This window comes from Saccopteryx bilineata, chromosome 4 (assembly GCF_036850765.1).
Source record: "Saccopteryx bilineata isolate mSacBil1 chromosome 4, mSacBil1_pri_phased_curated, whole genome shotgun sequence".
Lineage (NCBI taxonomy): Eukaryota > Metazoa > Chordata > Mammalia > Chiroptera > Emballonuridae > Saccopteryx > Saccopteryx bilineata.
In genome coordinates, this window is record NC_089493.1 from 8,981,132 (window position 1) to 9,007,710 (window position 26,579).

The 26,579-nt window shown below is 55.3% G+C and overlaps 2 protein-coding genes across 3 annotated transcripts in view; both read right to left on the reverse strand.

Annotated features, from left to right (window-relative positions):
- Positions 1–3,240, reverse strand: part of BDKRB1 (bradykinin receptor B1) — an 18,647-nt gene extending 15,407 nt beyond the window's left edge. The window contains exon 1 of the mRNA XM_066276527.1: positions 3,137–3,240. Within this exon, the coding sequence (XP_066132624.1) occupies positions 3,137–3,138 (2 nt within the window). The 5' untranslated portion in view covers positions 3,139–3,240. The remainder of the gene's footprint in view (positions 1–3,136) is intronic.
- BDKRB2 (bradykinin receptor B2) overlaps positions 2,548–26,579 on the reverse strand; it is a 25,521-nt gene continuing 1,489 nt past the window's right edge. The window contains exons 2-3 of one of the 2 annotated variants that reach the window (XM_066276525.1): positions 8,326–8,435; positions 2,548–5,166 (exon numbers count right to left, since the gene is read on the reverse strand). In XM_066276525.1, coding sequence (XP_066132622.1) covers positions 4,056–5,166; positions 8,326–8,399 — 1,185 coding nt within the window. In that variant the 5' untranslated portion in view covers positions 8,400–8,435 and the 3' untranslated portion in view covers positions 2,548–4,055. Of the gene's footprint in view, positions 5,167–8,325; positions 8,439–26,579 lie in introns of both variants that reach the window. The other variant, XM_066276526.1, reaches the window with a different exon arrangement.

A 26,579-nucleotide genomic window follows, 5' to 3' on the forward strand; every position in this document is an offset into this window, starting at 1 on the left:
GGAGGCAGTGGGGACGGAGGAGAGGGAAGCGGCTGCTACCGGCTGCGGGACTTCACTGCGGACGATGAATGTGTCCCGGAATCAGAGAGCCGTGAGGCCTGCCCCGCTCGGTGAATGCCCTAGAAGCCGCCGGGATGGGTGAACGCGCGACACGGGACGTGTATCTCCAAGTGGCTCTGCGGAAATCTCAGCATTAGGAGTCAGGCCCCAGCCCCCGGGCCGGCGGCTCCAGAGGAAGCCACTGCTCACAGGCTCAGAGGATGCGAAGTCTTTTTATTGGGGTTGGGGGTTGGGAGGGAGGCATGGAGCAGCCCAAGCCCAGGCTTAGGAGCTCTCTGTGCAGAAAGGCACCTCGAGGGTCTTTTTGGTGACAGAATTTGCGTCCCCTCTGCTAAGGCACAGACTCACGGGCTTCTAGGGCACCCTTCTGCTTTAGGGACTTCCCTCTCTGGCCTCGGTTTCCACCCGCGTGGCTGTGAGGGTCAAGTCGAAAGGAGCTCAGCAGAGGGTGAGACATTTTCATTGGCCCCTGACCCTCAGCCCCAAACCACGAACAAACCACTAACCTTTTCACCAAGGCCCTTGCTGAACCGTGACGCCTTGCTCCCCCCTGGCCCCAGGTCCTCCCGGGGTTGGCGAGGTCGGAGCTGCGTGAGCCTCTGCGGTGGACTCAGGGACTGAGTAACGAGGGGAGAGTGAAGCACATCACTGGGGTGACAAGGAGTGGCTTTATAAATGGACCGTCGCCATCACCACTTGCTGGTTCCCATTGGGTCACCCGCATTCACTTTGGACCTCTGCACCAGGCCCTCCGTGGCTCCAGCCAGGGCAGACTTGGGAGTTAAGCCCATTTCTCGGTTCCGAGTCCACCAGAAGCCCACCTGGGTGTCTCCCCATCGTACCAGCTGCTGGGGCCCAGGAGGGCCGGGAGTCGAGGGGTCCTTGTGTTGCCTGCCGGGGGTGGCGAGAGGTGGAGAAGGCTCTCCCAGACTGTTTCCACTTGCTGAGAGCTCTGGTTAGACTCCCAGCTGGGTGGCTTCCCCTGCGCTGCAGACTTCCTTGGCTTGTGCTCATGTCTGTGAACAACGTCCCTCGGATGGGTGAACTCCTTGGGACACGCGTGGGCACTTTCTCCCAGCCCAAGGCCGTTGGTGCGGGGTGCAGGCTGGTGGGAAGTGAGGGCACTGGGAGGGGATTGGACTCGGCTGGACTGGGTCTCGGCACTTGTGTCCGTGTGGCTGGAGGGTGGGAATGAGCTCGGAGGCAGAAAGAGGGAAAGGCACAAGGCAGGCCTCAGCCTACGACAGCTCCTGGAAGCCACGTAACGAACGTGAAAATTTATCTCAATAGTGGAACGCCACTGGCACCCTCACCCTCACCGTCGCCATCACCGCCATCACCATCGTCATTACCATCCCGGCAGCTCACACATATCAAGTGCCAACTCTCTACCAGGCACTGTGCCAAACACTCTCACACCCGAACCCTGTCAGCAGTTCTTTGGAGTAGACGCCATTATTACCTCCATTTTATAGACTGTGGACTCAGGAAGGATGAGTGAGATACCCAAGACCACAGAGTGAGTAAGAGCCCGAGCCAGAACCAGAACTGGAGTCCGGGTCTGCCTGATCCCAAAGCCTTAGCTCCTCAACATTGCCTTTTTCACATTGAAAGCCTTTCTATGTTAGTCCAGTATTTGCATTCTTTAAAGACGCCGCTGACTGCAGAGTAGGGACTCAGCATGGGGAGATGGTGGCGGCTAATACCGGAGGTGGGGAGGCCAATAAGGGATGATGGATAGACACAGGAAATGAAGATGATTCCGGAAACAGGTGGGAGCTAAGAGCTGCGGATCCATTGGGTGGAAGGTTGTGTAGGACAGGAGTGTGTTGACCCATGAGCTCTGGCTTTTTGGCATAAATAGCTAGATGTCTAGATGGGGCAGTGCCATTTCTGTAGGCACAGAATGCGAGTGTTGTCTAATGAACGAGTGAATGAATGATCACATGAATATTAAGGCGTCCCCAGGTGGACCAGATAATGAGTTCCCCATGCTAGCAGTATGCAAGTAATGGCTAGACAACTGTTTAATCTGGACATTGTAGAGGACACTCCTGATCTGATAGGGAGGTCAAATGAAAGACACTCAACAAATATATATCACATGCATGAATGATGCACTCTCTGACATCGCTATGATTCTAGGGCCTTGCGGGCCCTCGCAGGCACCTGGTGGGAGCTTACCAGTGTAGGAATGTAGGGTGGGGGGAAATATTCAAACCCTATTAAGTTTCCTTAAACGTCTACTTGAGTGTACAGTACAGTGTACATTGTAGTATGCGTTAATAAGCCTACATATTAGGTGTATGTCATTAAAATTCTTTTACTTACAAGGATGTGCAATCACAAAGGCTTGGACACCACTGATGAATGGGACAGGGGCCCTAAAGTAGGTTCAGCAGAAATAAGTGGAACCCCAAGCCCTGCCCCTGGCCATGTCCCCAAGGGAGCTCAGGGTTTCGGGAGTGGTGACAAAACAAAGAGCTGTACAAAAACGCCTCAGCCGTTTATTACGCTGTAGAGAAAAGACACACGTTCACATTGACCATCCGTCTCTCCTCTTTACAAAGTAGCAGCTCTCTGGGGCTTTCATAGGATAGATCAACAGCACCCGGACAGTGGCTCCCCGCCCACAGAGTGGCTGTTCCTCAGACCATGTGTGGTCTTCAGTGACCGTTCGGGGCCCAGGGCTGTGATGGGGTTCTGTTCACAGGAGGCCCTCAGACCACCCCTCACCCCCTGATGCATGAGGTCCACGGGTTACAGAGCACTGTCTCTTCCGTCCCCACTCCCAGTATGTACGTGGTTTAGCTTCTTTCTAATACTGGACGGTCCGTCTTCCTCATTTCCTGTTTTCTTTTTCTAGCTATAAATGCGAGTGTTTATTGGGGCAGAGGGCTGTGGCTGGCCGGGGGAGGGAAAGAACTGGGACAGGGAGGGAAGCCTTTTTGACCCTTCTTGTTTTAAAGTCTGGGGCTGGACGGGCCGGGATTTAGGGGCTCTTTGCCGTCCGGTCCTGCGGCTCCTCCAGGTCCCCTCCTCCCCGATCCCGTCCTGTGTGCATAATAACACTCACATTTTGGTAGCACCATTCGTTTTCCAAAGTACTTCTGCACGGGTCTGCTCCTTTGATCCTCACAACCTCATGTTACAGAGGAGGAAACTGAGGCAGGGACAAGGCCACGTGCGGCTCGTTGTCGGCGGAGCTGGGGCGTCAGGCTCCTCACCCCTCCGCTCAGCAGGCACACAGGCTTTGCCTGTCCACGCCGCGAGTGCTCTGTCGCCCCCACGCGAGGGTGCTTGCAAGTCCCTCGAGACGGGGAGCACAACTTCCCCTCCCCCCCCCCGCCCTCGTGCTCAGGGCTGCGTCTTCAGCAGGTGCTGGGTTAGTGCTCGTCGGGTTCTCCTTGGTCCACAAAGGAGAACCTGGTCCATCGGCTAAGGAAGTGGCAGAATCCCGATCTCTGGGTTCTTACCACGGACTCTCAGCGGGTCACCTTCATTAACCGGAGAAATCCTCCTCCAAAGCCCTAGCTGAGCGGGTTAGAGAGGCCCAAGGCAGAAAGTCAGCCTGGCACGGCGAGGGCGTGCAGACACTGCCCCGAAGCTGGGGCGGTGGTCCTCCTGGGGGTCTGAGCTGTCGTGCTGGGGCAGGGTGGGGGCACCACGTGGGAGGAGAGCTCAGCCACCCCTGTCCCTGCCCCCAGCTCCCTCCACTCCCGGGAAGGAGCAGACTGGCCCAGGGGTGGCAGCAAGTAAGAACAAGAATGCTGTCGTGTTTACGGAGCCCTTGGCTAGTCACAGGGTCGCCCACCTCACAGCTGTGCTCACTGCAACCCCGCCAGGGCAGGAATCCCGCTCCTGTGTTCGTTGCAGACACCGACCCAGTGCCAAGGTCACACGTGGGACGACTTCCACGCCCAGTTAGGCATATCCCGAGGAGCGGGTGTCCGTGAACCCTCACGCAGATTCACGGCAGCCCCGGTCGCCTCCGTTCACTGGCTGCTCCCCACCCACCGGGGCAGCTTGTGAACCTGCCGGTCCACGGAGATGGAGGTCCGCAGCGTGCCCATGGAGCTCTCCGGCAGGCTGGGCTGCGCCGCGCAGCCCCCCTTCCGGCACAGGCGCTGGTACACCTCCCGGGACTTCTTGCGGAAGCGCTTGCCCACGACGGCGTACACCAGCGGGTTGAGGCAGCTGTTGCTGTAGGCCACGTAGGAGGAGATCTGCGTGAAGACGTCGACGGCGCGCTCCGCCCGGCAGCCGGAGAGGACGCCCAGGCGCTGCAGCGTGTCCAGGACGGTGCTGACCTGGAACGGCAGCCAGCAGAGGACGAAGAGCAGCAGCACGGCCAGCACCAGCACCGTGGCCTTCCTCTCCGTCTGGATCTCCTTGAACTTCTGCATCTCGTTGTTGCGCAGCACCCGCAGGATGCGCACCGTGCAGAAGCTGATGATGCCCAGGGGCAGCAGGAAGCCCACCACGTTCAGGAGCATGTTGGTGAACAGCTCCCAGGTGCGGGACGGGTAGTGGATGATGCAGGCGGTGACGTTGTGGCCCTCGGCGCGGTAGTCCTTCAGGGTCCGGAAGGCCAGCATGGGCGAGCTCAGCAGCAGCGCACAGCCCCAGATCACCAGGCTGTAGAGCTTGGCCCAGCGCACGCCGCGCAGCCGGCCCGCGGACATGGTCTTCACCAGGGCCAGGTAGCGGTCGATGCTGACCAGCATCAGGAAGCAGATGCTGCTGTACAGGTTCATGTAGGTCATGGTGTTCACCACGCGGCAGAGGGCCTCCCCGAAGAGCCAGTCGAAGTTGCGGGCGATGGTCACCGCCCAGAAGGGCAGCCCGCAGGCCAGGATGAGGTCGGCCACCGCCAGGTTGCCCAGGTAGACCTCCGCCACCGTGCACCTGCTCTTGTGCAGGCAGAAGACGCTGAGGACGAAGATGTTCTCGAGCGTCGCCAGCACGAAGAGGACCCAGAGGAAGGGGGCCTGGGTGGCGTTGAGCCAGCTCAACAGCTCGGAGGGGAAGCAGCCATTGCCCTGGGAGGGGGTCCCGTTGAGAGCAGGCAGGAGGACTTGCGAGGTGATGTTGAGCATTTCGGCGCTGAAAGAAAGTGGGAGAGAGGCTGTTACACCTCAGGGTCATGAGAAGAGGCAGAAAACAACAGAGGCAGGAAAGGGGCAATCAGCAAACAGCTTCCGGACGGCGAAGTCGGGGGTGGGACTCGGACCCTTTCCGCAGCCTGGCCGTGCTCAGGGACCCCGTTCCGGGGCACCTGCCTCCCCCAGGCCTCGGGGAGGCGCCTCTGCTCCTTGGGCCCAACCTGACAGCCCCTGCTCCTTGTCTTGCGGCTCCCCCGCGACGTGTCCTTGGCTGGCATCCATCACCAGCACGAACAGTCACCAGTCTTGGACCCTGGACCTCCTTGAAGCTTCTGTGATGTGACGGGAGGATTTACAGAACATTCCTGCCTTATCGCACGGGCCCTTCCCAGAGGAGCCGTCATCTCTCAGCCTCTTGTGGCCTGGGCGTGGGTGATTAATTTATGAGAAGAGAAAAATGGTATCATGCCAGACAGGGAGATTCCAGCCTGGCTCTGAGACCTCGGCCCATCTGCCCGTGCCCTTTCCCCTCCTGGCAGAGGGCAGCACAGGGCTGTGTCTCCTCCATCAGCGAAGCGTTGATAGTGCTCAGAGGTTACACAAGAGAAGGGAGGGAGGGCAGGGGTTTTAGAGCCCGACCGTCCTTTTGGGTTCAAATCTTGGCTCATTCATTAGCTGGGTGACTTTGGATGAGTCAGTTAACCTCTCGGGACCTCAATGACCTACCTTGTAAGACAGGAATAACAAAAATCTACCGCTCAGGGTTGTGGTGAGGAGCTAAGACAATGTGCAAAAAGCCCCAAGCACTGCGCTTGGCTCAGCGGACATTAATAGTTATCTTTTTCCTTTCTTTGGGGGAGGGGGGTGAACCTATTAAAACAACTAGTGTTAAACTCCAGCACCACCGTTGACAGATTCTTGCCCCTGTATTGATGACTTCCTCATGAGTCCATTGGCTCCTTTTTCACTCTTGAGTAAGACTCAGCTCATGGGGCTGTTCACTCTCTAGATGTCTTGCTGTGGAGGCTGACTCATCTCCGTCTTCAGTAAAACAGCCTGGGTCTGCTTACAGACGCAGGTTCCAACCCCAGCTGTGTGGCCTTGGGCAAACTGCTTGACCTTTCTGAGCTTCCATTCTGTGTCCTTTGCCTTGCACTGGCCGTTGCAAGGTCCCAGTGAAGGAGTGGGTACGAACAGATTGAAGCTACAAACACGACCCAGAGGGCAGGACTAATTAATTAGGCACTTTCCTTGTGGCCTGTGGGATGGGGAAGGGGGGATATGTGTGTGTGTGTGTGTGGGGGGGGAGATGGGCCTTTCCTGGGCAGAGGATTGCTGGGCAGGCTCAGTGGGGAGGAATTGAGCAACAAGTCATGGGAAGGCACTTGCGGATTGCCTCTGGGGTTTCCCAGGAAAGCCCCTCTGTTTCCAGGAACATCTGGCCGGCTTTGAGGGACCAGACTGGCGGCCTGTGATGACATTCATCAGTGCATATATCCTCTCAGTGAATCGGGAGAATCTTCTCTGTGCTAAGCCTCAGCCTGGCTGCCGGGACCCAGAGGGGAAAGCCAGCATCCCGGACCTCCCTGTGGCCCAGAATGTGATAAGGGCTTAGGGGTGGGGGGAGGGGCATGGGACACAGCGCTGGGGGTGGGGGAGAAGGCTGGAGGGGACTCTGGGGCTGGGTCTCGAAGGAGGAGACAAGCAGGACAGAGGACAGACCAGGCAGAGGCACGGGAATGAGGAAGCCACTGGCTTGTGCTGGAGGGTGGGCTGGATGTTAGAGGTGGGGAGAGGCAGGAGACAGGACCGAACAGGGACAAGGACAGTCGTCATTGGGTGCTGAGAAGAAGAGGCTTTGCTTCCGAGGGCTTTAAAAAGCCAGTGACGGGACAAGACAGATGCTCCGGAAAGATTCTTCCAGTAGTTTTGTTATGTCCAAACATTTGTTGCTGCACCTCCCTTCAAAAGGTGTAGTCTAATTCCTTTAACAGTGAATGGAGAGGCCCTAGCGACTTGCTTCCCAGCCATGGTGGTGGAGGCAGTGACACAGTGTGACATCCGAGACAAGGTCAGGAGCTCCCTCCTCGGACTCCTGGGTTGCTCACTCTGGGGACGCCAGCCACCGTGTCGTGGGGGAACACAGCCTCATGGAGAGGAACCTGCCTGCCACCTTGGTAGATGCGGGTGCCCCAGGTTTTGAGTCCTCTCGCTGAGGCCGCAGAAGTCACGCAGAAGTCACGGAGCGGGGACAGGTCATCCCCACCCCGGGGCCTTGAATTCCTGACCTGTGCAAACTGGCAGGCTTCTCTGCAGAGCCCTCGGAAGGGAAGGCCTCCAGCCTTTGGCCCCATCTTGGCAGCTCCAGGCCAGGGAGTGGTCTCTCGTGGTCTAGCTCCCAGAGACCGAAGTATCACACCAGAGGCTACATGATAACTTTCCAGCAAGACAGACCCTAGTCAATAGGATGGCACCTGGCCCAGAGCTGGCTCTGAGAAGCCACAGGATGATCAGAAGGTGGCCTGGGGAGTGTGTCATTGGGAGTTAGTCATAGGGCCCAAGCTCCATGGCCCCAGCGGAGATGGCCATCTGGTCATCTCCCTCGTAGGTGACAGCTGCCACAGGACAAAAAGCCAGACTGGGCCCCACTCCCCTTTGTCTTGGCAACATTGCCACCTCAGGACTGAGCCTTCCTTTTTTTCTGCTTCTACTTGGGACAGATTCCCCCAACATTCTCTCTTTAGAGTGTCCTGGCCGTCCACCAGATGTCAGCCACGTGCTGGTGACGTCCTGTCTCCACCGTGACCTGGCAAATCTCTGTGTGATTCCTTGGGGGTTGACTTCAGAGTTTCACGGTCTTCATATCCAAGTTCATCCAGGATCACTCACATACGGCCCCCAGTCATGTGTCCTTTTCCTGCACACCCTGCCCCACACCCCACAGGACCACCCACTGCCTCTGCCTCCGCAGGCCAATGGGGATTTGAACACTGGCCTCACCAGCCCTTGAGAGGTAATGTCTTTGGATTTAACATTGCCTCTTGCTTCCACCGTTATCCAGGAGACGAGGGTTGCACTCTCCTGGGCTTCTCCAAGGTTGTATGCTCTATGCAATCCCCCCACACAATAAATGGTAAATTGAGGAATCTTTTGGACTCACCTGAAAGAGGCCGTAGTGGGCAGTGGGTCTTCATGAGCAGAAAGGAACATTGGTCTCTTCCAGGCAGAGAACATTGGGACTCAGAGTGGGATGTGAGAGAGGCCTCACCTCTGCTAACAAGGAGAGAAAGGATGGTTAGATGCCAGGCTGGGGACCCTAAAGCACACACATGTCTTCTCCACAAGGCAAGGAAGCTGGAGTCCTCATATAACAGATGGGCATATCCTGGGTGCTAGGACCCTGATGGTGGGGACGGGCACAGCTCTCTCCAGGAGCTGACAGTGTAATAGAAAAGCCAGATATCACACACACAGTCATTGAATAACTGAAAACTGATATAAGTGCCATGAAATAAAATAAAAGGTCCCGTGACAGCACATGACACGGGGTCCTGGAGCAGCCTGGGGCAGAGGACGAGTGGGTATTTGCTATAAGACCCGAGGGTGAGTGAGAGTGAGCTGGGTGAATGATGAAGTGGAGGGGAGGATGTCCGGGCAGAAGGAGCAGCAGGAGCAAAGGCCCTGGGGCAGGAGGAAGCTGGGTGTGAATGTGCAGAGGCCCTGGTGGCTGCTGGGGGAGATGGAGGAGATCAGAGGAGATCCAGGTGGGTGGGGAGGTGGGGAGCAGAGTGGAAGCAGGGAGACGGTCAGCGGTGCTGCGCATTAGTGTAGGTGCTGCCCATTAGTATAGGTGCTGCCCGTTAGTGTAGGTGCTGCCCATTAGTGTAGGTGCTGCCCGTTAGTGTAGGTGCTGCCCGTTAGTGTAGGTGCTGCCCGTTAGTATAGGTGCTGCCTGTTAGTGTAGGTGCTGCCCATTAGTGTAGGTGCTGCCCGTTAGTGTAGGTGCCTGAGGAGTTGATGACATTACAGTTCAATAGCAAGTCGAGACTGGGGAAACAGTTGTCAAGGTGCCGTGGAGATGAAGGCAGAGATTCTGCCTGTGGGGGGATGGATTGCGGGGAACACAGCCTAAGGCATCTGGCTGGGAACCTATGCCACACACAGAGGACCGCTCTATCCGGTGACTGTTGGGGGTCATGTGAAAAGCTGGGCACATGCATGCAAGTGTGTGTGTACGCGAGTGAGCCCCGATCTGCCCCCCCTGCCCTCAGTGCCCCCCCCAGCCCTGAAAACATGGTGGTAGGTAGGCTTCCGGAAGACCAGCTGTCCTGACTCCGCGGTGGGAGGTGGCCACAAGGCAGTGGAAATGTGTTCAGGAAATGTGAACGCATTAGAAAAAGAAAAGTTTGCATCAGTAAGCAGGAAGCGAAGGGGAACATACTCAGTGAAACCCATTAAAGCCTGCAGGAGCCCCCGAGCAGGGCTGAGGTCAGGATGTGGAACTTGCACGAGATGCAGTGAGCAGCGAGGTTCTTCTGATCCTCCAAGGAGGGGTGTCCAGGGAGAGGGGGTGAAAGACCTATCAGACTGGCTCTCTGCGGGGCCCTGTCTGCCCCATGAAGAGAACATTCAATTGGGGTCACCTGTTCAAGTCATTCCTTTCTCAGCAATGATTATTGAGTGTTTTGGGGGTGCTGGAATCCAGTGGGGAAGAGAGCAGACAAGTTTCCCTGTCCCCCGTCTTAGGCCGGGGGACGTTTTCCCTTCCTCCTGGACAGCTGGACAGGTAACTCGGGGCCACCTGGCTGGGAGCCTCGCCTTTCCTCACTGGGTTCACCTGGCTGGGTGTCCCCAGATCTGCCCCAGTCAGCCTGGCTGGATCTTAATTGCTTGCTAATGGCTGTAAACATTGCTCTCATTTTCAAAACAAAGTTGAGGGCTTTAATCCCTCCGGATGCTTAGAGACCAGGAGGTTGGAGGCGCCCAGAGAAGTGGGAGCCTGAGGCTGTTCTAGTTGTTGCCCTGCATCTGCTCCGGAGACTTGCGTGTGCCTAGGTGCGTGCGCAGGGGCGGGGCCTCTGCGTGGGAGCTGCTGAGGGATGCTCCAGGCTGCTCCCGGTCACTGTCCCTGCACGCCTGGGCTCTCTGTGGTCTGGGGCCCCATGGGGTTTGGTCAGTGGGGGCTCCAGCAGGAGGCTGAGGAAGGGGGAAGATTGAGGACAGGGCGTTGCCTCTCAGCTCCTCCAGGTCTGGTTGTCAGGGGTCCTGGGGGAGCCTGGTAGCTGCCACCTCCCCTTGCTTGCTGGGCCTCAAGCGGGGAGGGAGGGAGGAGGGACCTTCGCTGTGCCAGCACCGAGGCTCTGGTAGCCCACAGCCTTCCACTCGCTGTAAACAGAATGTCTATTAACATTCTCTTCATATTACCCGGTTTAAATGTGCCCTCTCTCCTCCTGGGACCCTGACTCATATGTCCTGTGATTAAAGAAGCACGTGTCGGAGAATTGTTTAGAGGGATGTGTGAGGGAGGGGAGCGTGGTGGAGCAGGCACACCGGCACCGGGGTGGGGGCAGCAGCCCCGTGTGTGGAATCTTGGGTGAGTACCTTTATCCCACCCCCTGGCCTGATTTTCCTTCCCCACTAAGCCAGGGGGTGGGCCCCTGTGCCCCTCATACTCTGACCCTCGGGCCGGGGTCGGGCGGGCAGGCGGTGAGTCTGAGCTGGCCTTTCCCCTCACTTTTCAAACCGAGGCTTTGGAAGGAACACGCAGCGCTCTGACTCACTGGCCCGCCGTCTCCCTCCGACTTCTGTCCAAGGAGACTTACTCTCCAAACATTTCCCTCCATTGAATCACATAAACACGGGACCCTGGAGCGGTCAGGAGAAATTCCACTCCCGTCTGAGAGGAGCCTGTTCTGATTTCCTGAGAACGGGCACCAAGGGCCTGGGGCTGTGGCTGCCTGGGGCACCCGCCTCCCCTCCTCCCAGGCCACGCTTCCGCGAGTGGCCTGCCGTGGACCCCAGCATGGACCCCGGCCTGGACCCTGGCCTCATCACCAAGCCCAGCCCAGCGTTCTGTGGCCGCGTGTTAGAGCCTGCGGGAGTTTCTCAACACGGGGGGCTGTGGACTGGATGGAAAGCCACGATCCTTTCCTCACTCCTCCCGCAAGGCCACTGGGCAGAACGTCTCAGGTGGCCGGTGTGTCTCCAGCGCCCCTCTAGTGTTTGTCACTTCTTGGCAGTGACAGCAAGTCCCTGCCTGGGCCGGACCCCCGAATCGAGCCAGACTTCATCACAGTGTTTATGGTCAATGCTTAAATACAACCATCTACTGTGTGTGTGTGTGTGTGTGTGTATATATATATATTTTTTTATAGGTACCTTCTTAAATGACAAATGATACTCATTTTCTATCTAGGTTGGTGATAGGAAGTTCCGGTTCCATAGTAAATCGTGACTGAGGTGACACGAACGGCCGAGACCGTGCCTGTGGAGTGACGGGGTGTGGGAGGCATGCGGCTGGAAACCCACGTCACACACGGGAGGCCCCTCTATCCGGCTCCCATTGGGGGGTTGGTAAGAACACAGTCCCCACCTCCCACGGCCGCGTGGAGGCACGGCAGACCAGGACGTGGCAAATGCACGATCACATGGGGCCGTGTTTCAGAATGTGCGTGGGTGGCTCTTCCCGCCCACCCACGGGGAGCTGGGGTGGGGGCTCGGGGCGTCTCTTCCGTGGAGCCTGCCTTCCCGCGCACACACCCAGCTAAGGCTTTCGGACGGTATTTCCACATCCGGGGAGAGGTGAGCATGTCTCGGGGACATCTCTGCCCCGCCAGTCCCGCCCGGGGAACCCCTGAGATCACCCAGAGCCACCCTCAGTCCCGGGCGGTGTGCTCCTGTCCCTGTGTACCCTGCTCTTGATGATAGCTGTGTGTGTCCGTCTGTCCATCTGTCCCATTCCCTTCAGGCTCCTCAGAGGGAGCACCTTCCCCACTCACCTCTCCACCCTCCGCTGTGCCTGCCTCTGGGCCTCGTGCATCCCAAGCTCTTTTAAAACAGTTGCTGCGAAAAGCAGTAAAGCCTCTCAGACCACGCAGCAAGTCCGAGTCAAGGCCAGAGCGCGAAAGAACCGAGGTCTCCTGAATCCGCAGCTCAGGACGCCTCCCCGGAACACGCGGTTTCCTGTAAAATCTGCTCTACAGGATTGCCGGGGAAGGATGCTGTCATAGCCAGTCACAAAGGCGAACTTCAGGCTGCAGCCAATACAGGGGTGGGGGCAAGGGATGGGGCCTCGGGCGCTGCGTCGGCCTCGGGGGCAGGGAGGAGTGTGGCCCTGGCTCACAGCTTCCTAGGGGCCCTTTCCCCCTCTGCCCCGAAAGAAGTCCAGAGCTGGGGGAGGGGGGGGGGCGGATGACATTCTGGGAAGTGATGCTCTGTTCCAGAGATCCTGGAGAGAGCTGGGTCAGAGCGCCCAGTTCAGCCTTAGCCAACGGCTGGCGGTGATGCTCTGTTCCAGAGATCCTGGAGAGAGCTGGGTCAGAGCGCCCAGTTCAGCCTTAGCCAACGGCTGGCGTGGGGGCCCTCCCAGCACTTGATGAGCCTGGAGGGTTTCGGACACGTTTGTAGGGGGCAGAGCAGGAGAGCCTTGAGGAGCAGAGCCCCTCCCCCACCCGCTTTCCCTGCAGAGGTCAGCGCATGGGGACTGACGGACCCTGCTCCCCCTCAGGCCCCCCGGGGGCTCGTGGTCATCTCTATCTTCCTCCCACTCACTGTGGGTAGGTACTCTGCTCAGCGAGTTGTGTTTCTTATCCCTGCATTGAGATTTGTAGTTTTAAAGAAAGAACAACTTTATCTGACATCCTGACACCACTCCTTCTCCTTAAAAACAAACAACCTCCCCCCAAAAAAACACAAAAAACTCCCTTTTTGTTTTGAAAGATAATATAACCACAGCAAAAGAGCATTTACAAATATTCCAGTCTCCAGAGTTCTATCCCGAAACACAGCTCCGTTCTTGTCCGCACCAACCATCCTCCCTCCTCCTGCGGTTTCACATGGAATATCACAACAAGGGAATTTTCCAAGTGGCTCCATGGTTGTCATAATGACACCTTTAAAAGAGGCACCACATCTGTTTATTGTTATTTGTGAACTCATAACTGTATTCCCATCCCTCCGTGGGCAATACATGCTCACGGTGAGCGGACCATGTTGACTCACGCCCGCCCGTTCCCCAAGGACATTTCCTAGGTCCCCGCCATCTCTGCCTTTGCCATCTCTGCCTTTGCCTGGGCTGCCTCCTCTGCCTGGCTGCCCTTCCCCCTTCTGCCTGCTGAAGTTGAGACCGACTCGATTTAACTCCTTCCTTGCAGCTTCCCCAGAGTGCCCCGTGACAGCCGGTTCTATGTGCTACAACCCCCAGTCATTCCATCTAACACAGATCTAGCCGATGCTATGCGGGCGTTTTGTAGATGTGATTAAAGCCCATAATCAGTTGACGTTAAGTAAGGGAGCTGAGCCTCAGGTCTCTAGGTGGGCCTGACCCAATCAGTTGCACCTACTGTGTGCCCCACCTCTTATATCCTCAAAGTCCACACTGTGTGGTTGATGCATTATTAAGAAAGCAGAGGCTTAGCAAATTAATCTAAGATAGTTCAAGTTGACACAGTTGGCCAGAGGCTGGGCCAGGATTCAAACCCAGCTCTGTCCAGGTTCAAACCCCATGCCATTTCTCTTGCACCAGACCACCTTCCACTCAGTGAAGGCTGCCCCCATGGGATAGTTGAGGGATTTAGTGGGTTTGCAAGCCTAACTGTCCCAGGCCTGGAGGGGGTGCTCTGCCTTTATCCCTCCAGGGAGGAAGCCCCGTGAGATTAGCAGATCAGACGAGGGCTTAGCCAGCGGCATGGGGTGGCTAGGTTACGAGTGCAGGACCTGGAAACGGGCCTCCGTTACTGGGTGCTTTGGTGATGCAGGTTTCCCAGGCAGGAGCGTCACAGTGTGTGTGTGTGTGTGTGTGTGTGTTTGCGCGTGTGTGTTTGCACGTGTGAATGTGGAGGAGCATCGGCTGGCTGCCTGCAGACATCCCCAAGGGGTCAGAACCACAAAGGACCTGAGATTTTATGACTGAGATCCGACCAGGTGAGAAGCTGAGCTCCAGCACTTACTAGATCACTTTGGACAAGGGGCTGAGCCCCTCAGGGCCTCAGATTCTCCCTCTGTCAAATGGGGATGCTGACAGCACCTACTGGGGCTGCCGGGAGGGTACAGAGGTTATGAATGGCTGGAGAGTGCTCAGAATGATGCGTGACGTACTTGAAGTGCTCCGTAGATGCCAATGTCTCTTCCCTCTCTGCTCTGTCAGCTTTCTGCAAACAATTATACTGGAGGAAAGAGTTCTGTTTAAAAAGAACATGTTCAACCTTACCCCCACCTTCTCTTTTATGGGGGGGGAAACTGAGGCCCAGAGAGGTGACGAGATGTCTATCAAGTGATGTAGCGAGTCAAGGCCAGCCTGCAAGAAGAGAGGCTTTGCCTGTCCCCTGCAGGAGTGGCCTTTTGGGGGTCTGGTCTGGGTCAGAGGTGACCAGGGGGTCTGGTGGGCCCCGAGAGGCCCTCTTGACCAGACTCTCTTCTCCCTCTTTCTTCTCTCTACCCCCCAAACTGTTCCTGCGTTAACCTGACGGGATCCGGGAGTAGCACCATGGGAAGGGCTCTTGGACACCGTTGCATCAGAACCCTGCCAGTTACACAAGTGGACACAGAGGCCCAAAGTCGGTGACATTCTCCCAGGACCTGCACCAGTGAGTGGCAGAGTTCAACCTCGAGCCCAGGTCCTGGAGTGCTGGTGTCCAGGTCCCCTATTTTTGTTTTGATCATCCCAAGCTGTCCCCACCTCATGTAGAAGACAGAGCTCTGTGCTAATATTGTCTGACTGTGAACACGGTGAAAGCCCAAACCCCACACCCCGAACTCATGCGACGGTGTCGGAGGGCATACACCAAAAGCCTTCGGAGTGACAGCCTTGGGTTGATTAGAAGACTCCTCGTTCCACTTTCTGTCATGTTCCAGGGTTTCTGTTTTGAGCATGTAAGTCATTTATAATGGAAAGAAATAGAAATTCTTGCAAGAGAGCAAAAGCTGAAACCACAGGTCCAGGGGGAGTGCTTCCCCGAAAAGAGACCACTTGGGACGGCGCAAGCTGGCGTGTGCTGGGGAATGTCCCCTGCTGCCCTAGCTGCTCCAGCTCTGTGGCGAGCTGGTGGCCTCGGGGGGAGGGCACTGGCCCTGCGGGGGGTTGTGTGGAGGAGAGGGCAGCTGGCCAGGGGCCTCCGCCAAGCTGGCTGTTGGCCCAGCTCCTTCGCCACACGCAAGCGTGTCCTGTGACCTTTTGTCACCCAGCTTGGTTTACAAAACAAAGGAGAAGGAAGACACAATAAATGGAGACTCTGAGCCAGCTGAGAGAAAAAACAATCTCCTGCCATGAAAATATTTGTGATCTAAAGACTCTTCACAAGATTGGCTCTGAAAGGACCTCTACCACCGCCTGTTTACCTCCCAGGAGTGGCCTTCCTGCCTGCCCATCCATCCATCCATCCATCCATCCACCCATTCATCCATCTACCCATCCATCCGTCCACCTACCTATTCATCCATCCACTCATCCATCCATCCATCCATTCATCCATCCATCCACACACTCATCTATTCATTCATCCATCCATCCATCCATCCATCCACCCACTCATCCATCCATTCATTCATCCATCCATCCATCCACACACTCATCCATTCATCCATCCACTCATCCATCCATCCATTCATCCATCCATCCATACACTCATCCATTCATCCATCCACTCATCCATCCATCCATTCATCCATCCATCCACACACTCATCCATTCATCTATCCACTCATCCATCCATCCATTCATCCATCCATCCACCCATCCGTCCGTCCATCCATCCATCCATCCATCCATCCATCCATCCATCCACTCATCCATCCATCCATCCATCCGTCCACCCACCCATTCATCCATCCACTCATCCATCCATCCATCCATCCATCCACTCATCCATCCATCCACACACTCATCCATTCATCCATCCACTCATCCATCCATCCATCCATCCATCCATCCATCCATCCATTCACCCATCCATCCACCCACCCACTCATCCATCCATCCATTCATCCATCCATCCATCCATCTACCCACCCACCCACCCACCCATCCATTCATTCAATATACTTATATTTCCTGTTTGCCACGCTTAGTATGAGATACATTAGGGAAGAGCACAGACATGGTGGGCAGGATGAAAAGAACTGGGACATCAAGCCACATCCCAGTGCCATCTTTCAGGGAGCATCTCAAATGTCGCCTACCCAAAGAAGCCTTCTCTGTCCTCTCAACCAGTAGAGAGCCCTCCCCCCACCGTGTCTTACCTCTATATCAAAGAGGTAAGAAAAAGTACTGTCTGATCACCAGAGTCTTGGGTTCAAGTCCTGCCTCTGTCACTGAGTACCAGGCATGACCTTGGATAAATGCCTTGACCCCTCTGGATCTTTATCTCCTCATCGGGACAACGAGCAGTTGTAAGAGATGATTCTGGAGACCTTTGCACAACCATGTCCCTAAAGAGAAAATAAGCTGCCAGGGAAAAGCAGTGAGCTCCCCATTCTGAGAAGCATGCAAGCAGAGGCAATGGGATTGGCCTGTTGTGTTTTCAAGGGTTCATCTCCTCTCTTATTAGCATCCAAAGACTCTTAAGGAGATGGGTGGAGTGAGTCAGTCTTAGCAACTTCCCCTTTGCTGGGAGAGGCACAGCTGGGGAGTCTCCCTGCAGGCCTGCCCTGCTCCCCGAAGGCTCCAAGGACCCCAGGTCCCGGCCCCACCTCGTCAGGCCTGCCGAAGTCAAAGCCACTCTCAAGTCAAAGCAGCCATGTGACCACTGCCTTCTGCCCAATTCCTCTGCGGGCAGTGGAGCCCGTTGGGATCTAGGGAGTCAACGTTCAGAATTCCAGAGCTCTGCTTCTGCCAACGCTGTACCTTTTCTAGGAAGGAGTGGGAGGGGAGCATGCTTCTTAGAGCTGATCTGCAGAAGAATGGGCCTGGACCCTCCCAAGGCTGGAGAAGCAGAGAGGGTGGGAAAAGTGGGCCCAAGTCCCCAGCACGGGTATTCACACGGTGCCCAGACTCAGGAGCCAGGCAGAGCTGGGCCTGTCTTGATTTGTCTAGCTGGGTGACTGGGGGCAGGCGACTTAGCCTCTTGGTAAAAGGGAGATAACCTTCCCTGTGAAGGACCAGGGAGATGCAGGCAGGGAGAGATGGTGGGAGAGGGGGGAGAGGAGGGAGGGAAGCAGGAGAGAAAGGAGGGAGGGAGGGAGGTGATTCAAGAAACAGTGATGCAGTTGTCCTGCCAAAGGGCCTGTTATGTCTATTTTACAGACCAAGGGTCAGAAAGTGATTTATCCAAGGTCACAGACTCATAAATGGGGACCCCTGTGATTACTCTCAAAGCCACCGGGCAGACAAAAGAACCAAGAAAGAACCGAGTTGATTGTGGTCAATTGTATAAGACAGACCCTTCTGGAAAGGCCTGGGGTTTGGGGCTCAGGGAGCCCTCCCCCACCCCACCTAAGGGGCTACCTTCCCAGAGCCTGGGGGCTCCTCACCTCCAAGGACTGCTCCCTCCTCAGGGCTCCCAGAAAGGTGGCCTAATGGCCCCAAATTTGTCTGAGGCCAGGGTTGCTGGGAGGGCTGGGAGGTGACAGGTAGACCTGGTGTGACCCCGGGCTCCTGGCTTCTCTCTGAAACTGCTTCCTCCCCCTCAAGGTAGAGAGCGGTATAGCTGCCCCTGGGGGTTGTCGGGCTGTCGTCAGGGGAAATGGGCTAGTGCTCTCAGATGCCAGGCCTGGCTGGCACTCACAGCCGCTGCCCTTTGAGCTGCTCTTGTTATTATTATCAGGAGACCCGCCCTTGGCCACTGACTCAGCGTGTGCTTTCTGAGTCCGTGGCTGTCCCTCCCTGGGCCTCGGTCTCATTATCTGTAGGGTAAGGAGGGCTCTTGCATAGATTGTATTAGAATGTCCTTCCAGCTAAGATGGTCTGTGATGGGCAGCTTTCTCAATCCACTTCTCCTGGCGTCAGGGTGGGCTCACATTGTAGTGACTGTTGATACATGTTTCAGCCAGTAGTGTTTGCACGTGCATGCACACACAAACACACACAGGCACACACACACACACACACACACACACACACACACGTATACTTTTCTTTTTCTTCACAGCTCATCCTGACTACCACATTGTCAAGCCCTCAAGTGGACGTTGAGAGTCTTTGCTTTTCTGAGTATCTGGTCCAGGCACAGAGTAGCTGCTAACTGAATATTGGCTGAATTGCATTGCTCTTTGCAGTAGTGAGTTCTTTGTCACTGGAAGTATTCAAGTAAAGTCTGGGCGATGTTTTTGGTGTATCTGGACCAAGATTCCTTAAGTTGCCCAGATTTAAGCCCTAGGACTGTATGCGGCCGTCCCATCCAACAGCTCGCCCCCCCTCGCCCTTCGGCTGTCCTGGTTTGAGACACAAATACTAAATTCCAATGATGCCAACGAAGGTCCTGGATGTGCCAGCTGCCTGTCAGGAGAGCCACAGGCCTGATCTCCCATAATCCCTCAAGCAGCACCGTAAGAGGGTTACACTGGGGTGACTCATCCTACTTCAGGCTGAAGAGTGAAGTTCAGACAGTCCGGAACTAAGCCCCGGAAGTCCAGCCCCTGGAAAGTGCAGGGGTCGGTCTAGGCTCCCCCTGGAGTCTGAACTCATTCTGCTCTCACCAGGCCGCTCTCTTCTGCCAGGGGCCCGGAGAGAGGCTGGAGAACAAACGAGCCTGAGCCCCTCTGTGTAGCCCTGCAGAGGGAACGCAAGGGGCCCCTCTACCTGGCCCAGGGCTCTGGGGCCTTCCCAGACCCTGCCTGGGGGTGCAGGGCCTCCAGGTGGGTCCTTCCTGGTGCTAAAGCAAATGGCAAGTTCCCGCTCCCTGGGCTGGAGTAGAGGAGAATTTCTCACAAGCATGGACTTGCCTAGTCTCCTGGATTTCACAGTTTGGACACCAGAAACAAAAGCCACTGAGATGCCCCGCTTGGCTCCCTGTGACTCAGTGCCAGGCTGAGGCCATGCCCACGGTGCTCACCTTCCCACACGCTCTGCTCCGAAGCCTGACACAGGGGAAAAGCGGCCCACGGCTTCTGTGCCCATTGCCAGGCCCCTTAACCTCTCTGAGCCTCAGTTCCCTTATCAGTGACATGGGATAGATTACTAGTAGGCGCTCAACCAACATTAGGGATTATTACTGTTAGTAGGGAGTTTGTCGCAAATGAGATGCGGGCTCCTACTTCCCGCCTCTGGCTCTCTGGCCCTGATGCCTGCAGGAACCCATGCGGCCAAGACAACAGAAAGACCTGTGCTTTGCAAGCGTTCACGGGCCAGTCACAGACCGAGGGACATGTCACGGGCAGCTGGGCGTCTTCTGTGAATAGGGTCAGGCAGCGGAGGGTGGAGTGGGACCCAACCCTGTTCCAGAAAATTAAATTTTTGTATGATTTGGCGAAGCAAATCAAGAAACAAACAAACAAAAATCCATTTAAATATGTGGAAAGTTGTATGTGGAATGCGGCAGGGGAACTCTGAAGGGAAATTCTTCCTCTCGGTGGTGGCCTTTGACCCGGGATCCTGGTGTTTCTATTCTCTTTATTCTTTGTAGCAGCCTCCAATTTTTCTATGAAGAACATATAGTACTTTTAGAATGAAACTATTTAAATAAGGCAAGTGTGGGTTTTTTTTTCAAAAAAAAATTAAAAAAAAAAAGGAAAATAGAAAATGAGTGATGGGCTCGCCTCAGCTTAGATAGCAAAGACAACGGGCCAGCTCACGCTCCAAGAGAGAACTGGCTTACATTAAAAACTGGTAAATAATTGCACAACTTGTTTTCATGTCCAAGGAACTGTTTAAGCATTGATGAACGGTTTCTTTAGTGATTTTTCATTTTACCCAACCACGGTCCGAGCAAGTGCACTCAGCGGGCTTCTCACAGCCCAGGAAGAAGCCCCCAGCTCAGCTGGGCTGGGGGAGGTGAGGTCTCCTGCCGGCTGCACAAGCCGCTCACTGTCACAGGGCTCTCTCTGAATTTGGGGTCCTAATGAAACAAAGAGGCTAGGACAGGAGCAAACCTCTGTGGCCTGGTTTAGGTCTTTGAGTGAATTTTTCTCATGCTGGTGACAGAGATGGCAAGCTTGAGCCCTTGTCACCCGCGAGCATGTGTCTGCTGCCTCCGATCGCGGAGGACCGCTCAGTGTCACAGCTGTTTCTCGCCTACATCTGCAGATGCCCCTCTGTTGGGGTGTGAGGTGTCAGCTGCTGCAGAGAGCCCAAAGGCAGCTGGTTTTTCTTTCCTTGTACATAGCCTGCTGTTCCCCCTGTCCTGTCACAGCTTATCCGCTGCCTTCCCTCCGCGTGAGGCACACCGCTGAGCAACAGAAGAGCCAGGATGACAGCTCACACCTGTGGCGTTCTGGTCCCAGCTCTGCTGTTTTTCAACAGCGTGACTTTAAGTGAGTGGCATCTCTCTGAGCCCGGGTCCCTCTACCCGTAAGACAAGAAGCATTACGTTCAGTTCAGCGTGCAGGTTGTGGCCAGGACCCAGCAGGATCACCAGCCCTCAGCCCCCTTCCCTGCCGCAGGAATGTCACCTCTGCTGCCCCCAATCCACAGATCGTTCAGTGCAGGGACTGCCCCAGGTGACCCCGCCCCTCAGCCACAGCCACCACGGTGCAAACGACTCTTAGAAGAAGTCCCCAGGCTGCTTGCAAGGAGCTTCCTGCGACTAGCATCTATCCTCACAGTGAACCGTGTGCCCATGCCAGGGGCGTGCAAGACATGCCAGCTGGGCAGCAGTTAGTACCCAGGACAGGGGCCGGGACGCTCAGCCTCCCAGCAGTGTCTCCAGCTCCAGCCCCCTCTGCTCTCTCCCCAGTGCCCTCATGAGTCCCCATCTACACCTTCACCTATCCAGACAGGCACAGTGTCCCTGGGAAGACCCAGGCCAGGTCCCAACTCAGCTCAGCCTCTGGCTGTGTCACGTCTGCAGATGATTTCCTTGACTCTCAAGTGGGGACACCGCCCTGCCTAGCAGGTTGACCAGAGGAATACTTGTGACAGTTGCCCAGAAGCAGGACTGAGATATACTTGCGGGTGGCACCAGACAGTCCCTGTGCCCTGTCCACCCCACTGCCTCCCCTTCCCCCATGTGGACACACCCTGGCTTTACCTGGGTCCCGGACCCTCAGGAGAAGGAACTGGAAACTTGCCCACGACAATTCAGACATTCAGGACATGCCACAAACTGGTTGTGGGGGCAGGCAGGCGTGCGTGTGGTGGGTGTATTTGTGTGTGTGTATGAGAGAGAGAGAGAGAGAGAGAGAGAGAGAAGAGGGAGAGTCAGGGCTCCGCAGAGAAACGGAGACAATAGGATGTGTATTCCTTAGGCCTGGGCTGGGGGCTGGGGGCTGGGGGTTGGGGGCTGGGGCCGGCCAGATGGATTAGATAAGGGCCCGCCTTTCTCAGACGCGGCAGGCCCTCCGACGTGGGTTCGAGTACACTGTTGGATATTCCTGCTTCGGGTCTGGGAGCTGTCTGTCTTTAGGGTACTCTGCAGAGTTCCCACAGGCCCGTTCTGTAGTTCAGGGGCCCCCCAGAGCCCCGCGTGGGGAGGGACTGCCTCTCCTTCCCTCACAGGGGATTTTCTTTCCAGTGAGCCCATGGGGAGTGAGCGTGTTTGGGAAGCGGGTGCCTCCTCCCCCATCCGTGCCCTTGTACACCTCCTCTAAGAACATGCTGCCGGTTGGGACTGGCTCAGCGCTGCCTCTGGCCCTTCCCCGGGCACACAGGGCTCCAGGTCTGCAGGTGCAGAGCAGGGGCCTCAGGTTCAAACGCCCACAGGCCCTGTCCAGGAGGCGGGCAGGAGCGGGGAGCGGATGTTGGGGCTGTGGGCGGTGGGCACGGTGGGCGCTGGAGGACCGAGGCCTCAGCTGACGGGCTGCGTGTGACCTGGCCGGGGGGCTGAAGCCCAGTCTGGCCAGAGCTGCCTGCACTTCTAGAGAAGCTGGGACTCTGAATTCCCACCTGAAATATTTCAATCTTTAAAATATTGACTCTTTTAAAAAATTCTTGTGATGAACGTGTTGGTCCATGGGTTCCGACTGAGACCGCTGCATGCCGGTGGGAGCAGAGATGGGTCGCGACCTGGGGAGGGGCTTTAGCCCCGTGCTTCCTGCCTTTATGTAGGTGGGGCATCTTCTTAGAGACACAGGACCCTCCAGGGAATAGGGGCCAGGAGGAAAGGAGACCTTTCTGGGGCTGGTGGAAACGCCCAGCCAGGTGGATCCTCCCCACATAGAGGCCGGGAGGCTGGACCCAACTGTGGTGCCGGCCACGCTTGACCACCAAGTAAAGAGGCCGCCCTTGGCTCTCTGTCCAGCATCTTACTGTGGTTCTCTGCTCAGCACACTCCTCTTCCTGCTCCTCCCTTCTCCTCCCCTCGCATCAGAGAGCTGGCTTTTGTTTTTTTCTTAGATGGACTACTGACATGAATGCTTTTTTCTCCCCAATTAATCATTTCATTTTGTAAACACTGTTCTTTCTTCTACCTCTTTTTCCTTTTTTAAAATTTATTGTTTTTGTCCATTATTTAGCTTCTTAAACTGGACATATTATTCATTTAGTGGCCATCTTTATTGTTTAATCATGATTTAAAAAGAATGTTATGAGTTGTCCTATGAGTATGGCTTTGGCTGCTTCCCATGAATTTGATTAGTAGCATTCTTATAGTTGATTGCTTCTCAAATATCTACAATTTCAGTCTTGATAATCTCTGATGGAAGAGTTGTGAGAAAGAGGGTTTTCTAAAATTTTCAAGTGGTTTGTGATTTTTTTTTTATAGTATGGTCAGGTAATGCAGCCTGTAAAAATTCGATATCTAGGATTTATTGAGGTTTTATTTAAGGCTGAGAACATGACATCTGTAAATATTCCTTGGAATGTCTATTCCTTATAGAGTACAAAGAAATAAAATGTATAATAAATGTAATATATTTTATATACACACATACACACACACATATACTTTTCTACTTATCTAAGGATTATCTTTCAATTTTTAGCAAACAGATTAAAACCTGTATCTACCTATTAACATCAAGACTAGAAAAATAACTGTTTTTCTGGGTAAGATAAAACCTCTAGCACCCTTCCTTCCCCCATCCCTCTCCTTCCCACTTTTAGATTGTTATAATAATGAGAAATTTTAGTTCCAGATTATTACCTAGTCTTTTATGTCTTTTCTATTTTAAGTATTTTTCTAAACAGTTATTAACCTTCCTAATCACGCTACAACCAATTTGTCAGCCATACCTTCGAATTTAACCGGTTTCACTGATTACACCAATATTTTCTATGACACATCTTTCTTTTCCTTGAATTATTTGATGGGATATGTTTCCTGTTTGGCTGGTGGTTGCGATCTCAGAGGTTCTGGAAAGACCCCCCCCCCTGGGAGCCTTCTGCCCGTGGTCAGGGTGTCACCCCTGTGCCCCTGGTCAGGGTGTCACCCCCGTAGGCACGTTCTAGGTGCACAGTGGGGGTCACCCTCCGGGCTGGGTTCAGTCTTTTTTCCTGGAGGGACTTTGAACTGGGTAGGGGAAACAAGCCACAATTCAGTGCTTTCCAGACCCTGAAAGCCCGAATCCACCCCCAGAGGCCCTGGGCTGGGAGTCTATTCTCCTGAGGCTCTGGGTCCCCAGGAAGAGGATGTTGGTCAGTTCCGAGACAAGGTGGCAGGGGCAGGTTTGGGACCCCAAACTGCTCGGGCGTGGGGACTCAAAGGAGAGGTCTGGGGAGGGTGACGTTAGAGTTCAGAGCGGAGATGGGGCCGGAGTGTCTCTCAGAAACCGCTTCGCCAAGGCGGTCTGCCTCGAAGTGCGGCCGGGGGCCCACCTGCTTCGAAATCCCGAGATGTTAGCCATTCTTTGGGTACCCAGCCCTCCACGTTGGAGTCCCGGGGTGGGGGGGAGGCCTGGCATCTGAGTGGGGGAAGAACCTCCAGGGGACTCCAGGTCACCACAAAATTTGGAAATGAGTGGTCTTTCCCGGTCAGGGACCCTACAGGAAGGAGGGGCGGGACGTGGCGTCACGGGTACAGATCATCTCACTGACGGACACAGAGGCCGCGGGGCTGCGGCGGTGCCAACACTCAGACTGCTGAGCTCGTTTTCAGAGGTGGACCCATGAGGCTCGCCCGAGGTCGCTCAGCTAGCTTGTGGGTTTGGATCGGGGTCTGGAGGCCAGTTCTCTGCGTGCCCCCCCCTCATAGCGCCCACTGGCCACAGAGATCGGAGAGGCCCAAGGCGCTGGGGGTGGGTGGGGTGGAGAGCCTGGGCCTGCAGTGTGCCAGGGCTCCCGCCCCCCCCCCCCCCTTGCACGGCTCAGGAACATGAGCACGGGGATGCTGGAGGTGCCCTTTCTCCGGGGGCCCCCAAGCTGCAGTGCCCCCAAGTCTGCAGGGCAAAGACTATACCAGGCCCTTTTTCCTGGCCCTGTAGGCTGTCTGTTAGCTGGGCACTCGCAGTGAGCCTGGCGCCTGCATCCTCCACACCTGCCCCTGAGTTCACCTTCACCGTGAGTCTCAGAGAGAGAAAGGATGAGCCCCACCATGTAGTTGAGAAAGCTGAGGCTCCGAGAGTGTCTCTGGCCGATACACAGTCAGAATCGGAACCCAGAGCCCATGTTTGTTCCAGCCTGCTCTGTGTTGTGATGATTTGGGGGTGAGGACATTTTCCTAGCATCCAGAACCCTACAGATCCCACTTGGATGACAGAGCCAAAGAAACACCCAACTCCTTGGGTTGGTTTTAGAAAGTGTGTTTGGATGAAAGAGTTGTAGACATTGAGCCCAGAGCGAACCCATAAAGACTAGAATTATCAGTCCAACTCCGAGTAATAGAAAGTGGACCATTGCTCAGTGGGAGGAGTTTAGCTTCAATCTAAAGAAGAAAATTTTAACAGTACAACTCTCCCGAGATGAAATGAGCTGCCTTGTAAAGTAGTGAGCTCTCCGTTCCTGGAAGCATGCACACTGAGATGAGTCCTCAGGAGTTCGGGGAGTCCTGGCCTGGGAGGGCATCGGAAGTGATGCACTTTGGCTATCAAGTCTCAGTAAGTTCTGATTATTTGACCCATGGCCCTGAACAACTCTAAGTGCCTCCTGACTCCCTGAAGCATCATGCAAGTTTGCTGTGTGCTTTTTCCTTAAATAGAATTGCAGTTCTGGTTTACAGAAAAATTGAATGGAAAGTACAGAGATTTCTGATATACTTACAACCCCCCCCAATGCCCAGTCTCCCTCACTATCAACACCCCCCGCCCTGAGTGGTACATTTATTACAATCGATGAACTGACATTGGCCCATCCTTTCCACCCAAAGCCCATAGTTTGCATTAGGGCCCACTTTTAGTGTACCATCTATGGGTTTGGAAAAATGTAAAATGACAAATGTCCGCCATTGTGGCATTATACAGAGTCTTTTTACTGCCCTAAAAACCTCTGTGCTCACCTGTTCACCCCACCCTCCCCCAGCCTCTGCCAACCACTGCTCTGGTACTGTCTCCATAGTTTTGCCTTTTCCAAAAAATCATATAATTGAAACCCTAAGCATGTAGCATTTTCAGTCTGGCTTATTTCACATTGTGATAGACTTTGCTTTTAGCGCCTGCTCTGTGACCAACATTCATTTATCCATCCATCTACCCACCCATCCACCCACCCATCCATCCGCTCGTCCTTCCGTTCGTCCATCCATTCGTCCATCCACACATCTAACCTACCTGTCATTCAACAAATGCTGCAGGGCCCGCTTTGTGGCAGCACGGTTGTCACTGCGGGGGAGACAGCTGTGAATGGACAGAGAAGATCTCCCCTCACTCTGAAAACCAGTCCCCTGCTGGGCCTGCAGGACACTCTCTCTTACCACGGCTGGGCTCCTTGCTGACCTGCATCGGCACAGGTGAGGGGGCAGCCCTTCGCGCCGTTCTCAGGCCCCTCTGAACCTTTATGCAGACACAGTGTGGTAGCCGAGACCAGGCTGCACGGCTGTCTCCCTGCTTGGTCCCATCAGCCGGCCTCTCCTGAATCTGGTCTAACCCCAAATGCTCAGTCCCACCATCATGCTCAGTTAACCGTCAGAACTACTCCTGCTTATCAGGGGCAGAGCCTGAGTCCCAGAGAGGTCGAGGCATCTTCCTGGACACGGAGCAGAGGGCTTCTAGGCTATCTCCATGCCCCGAGACTCAGTC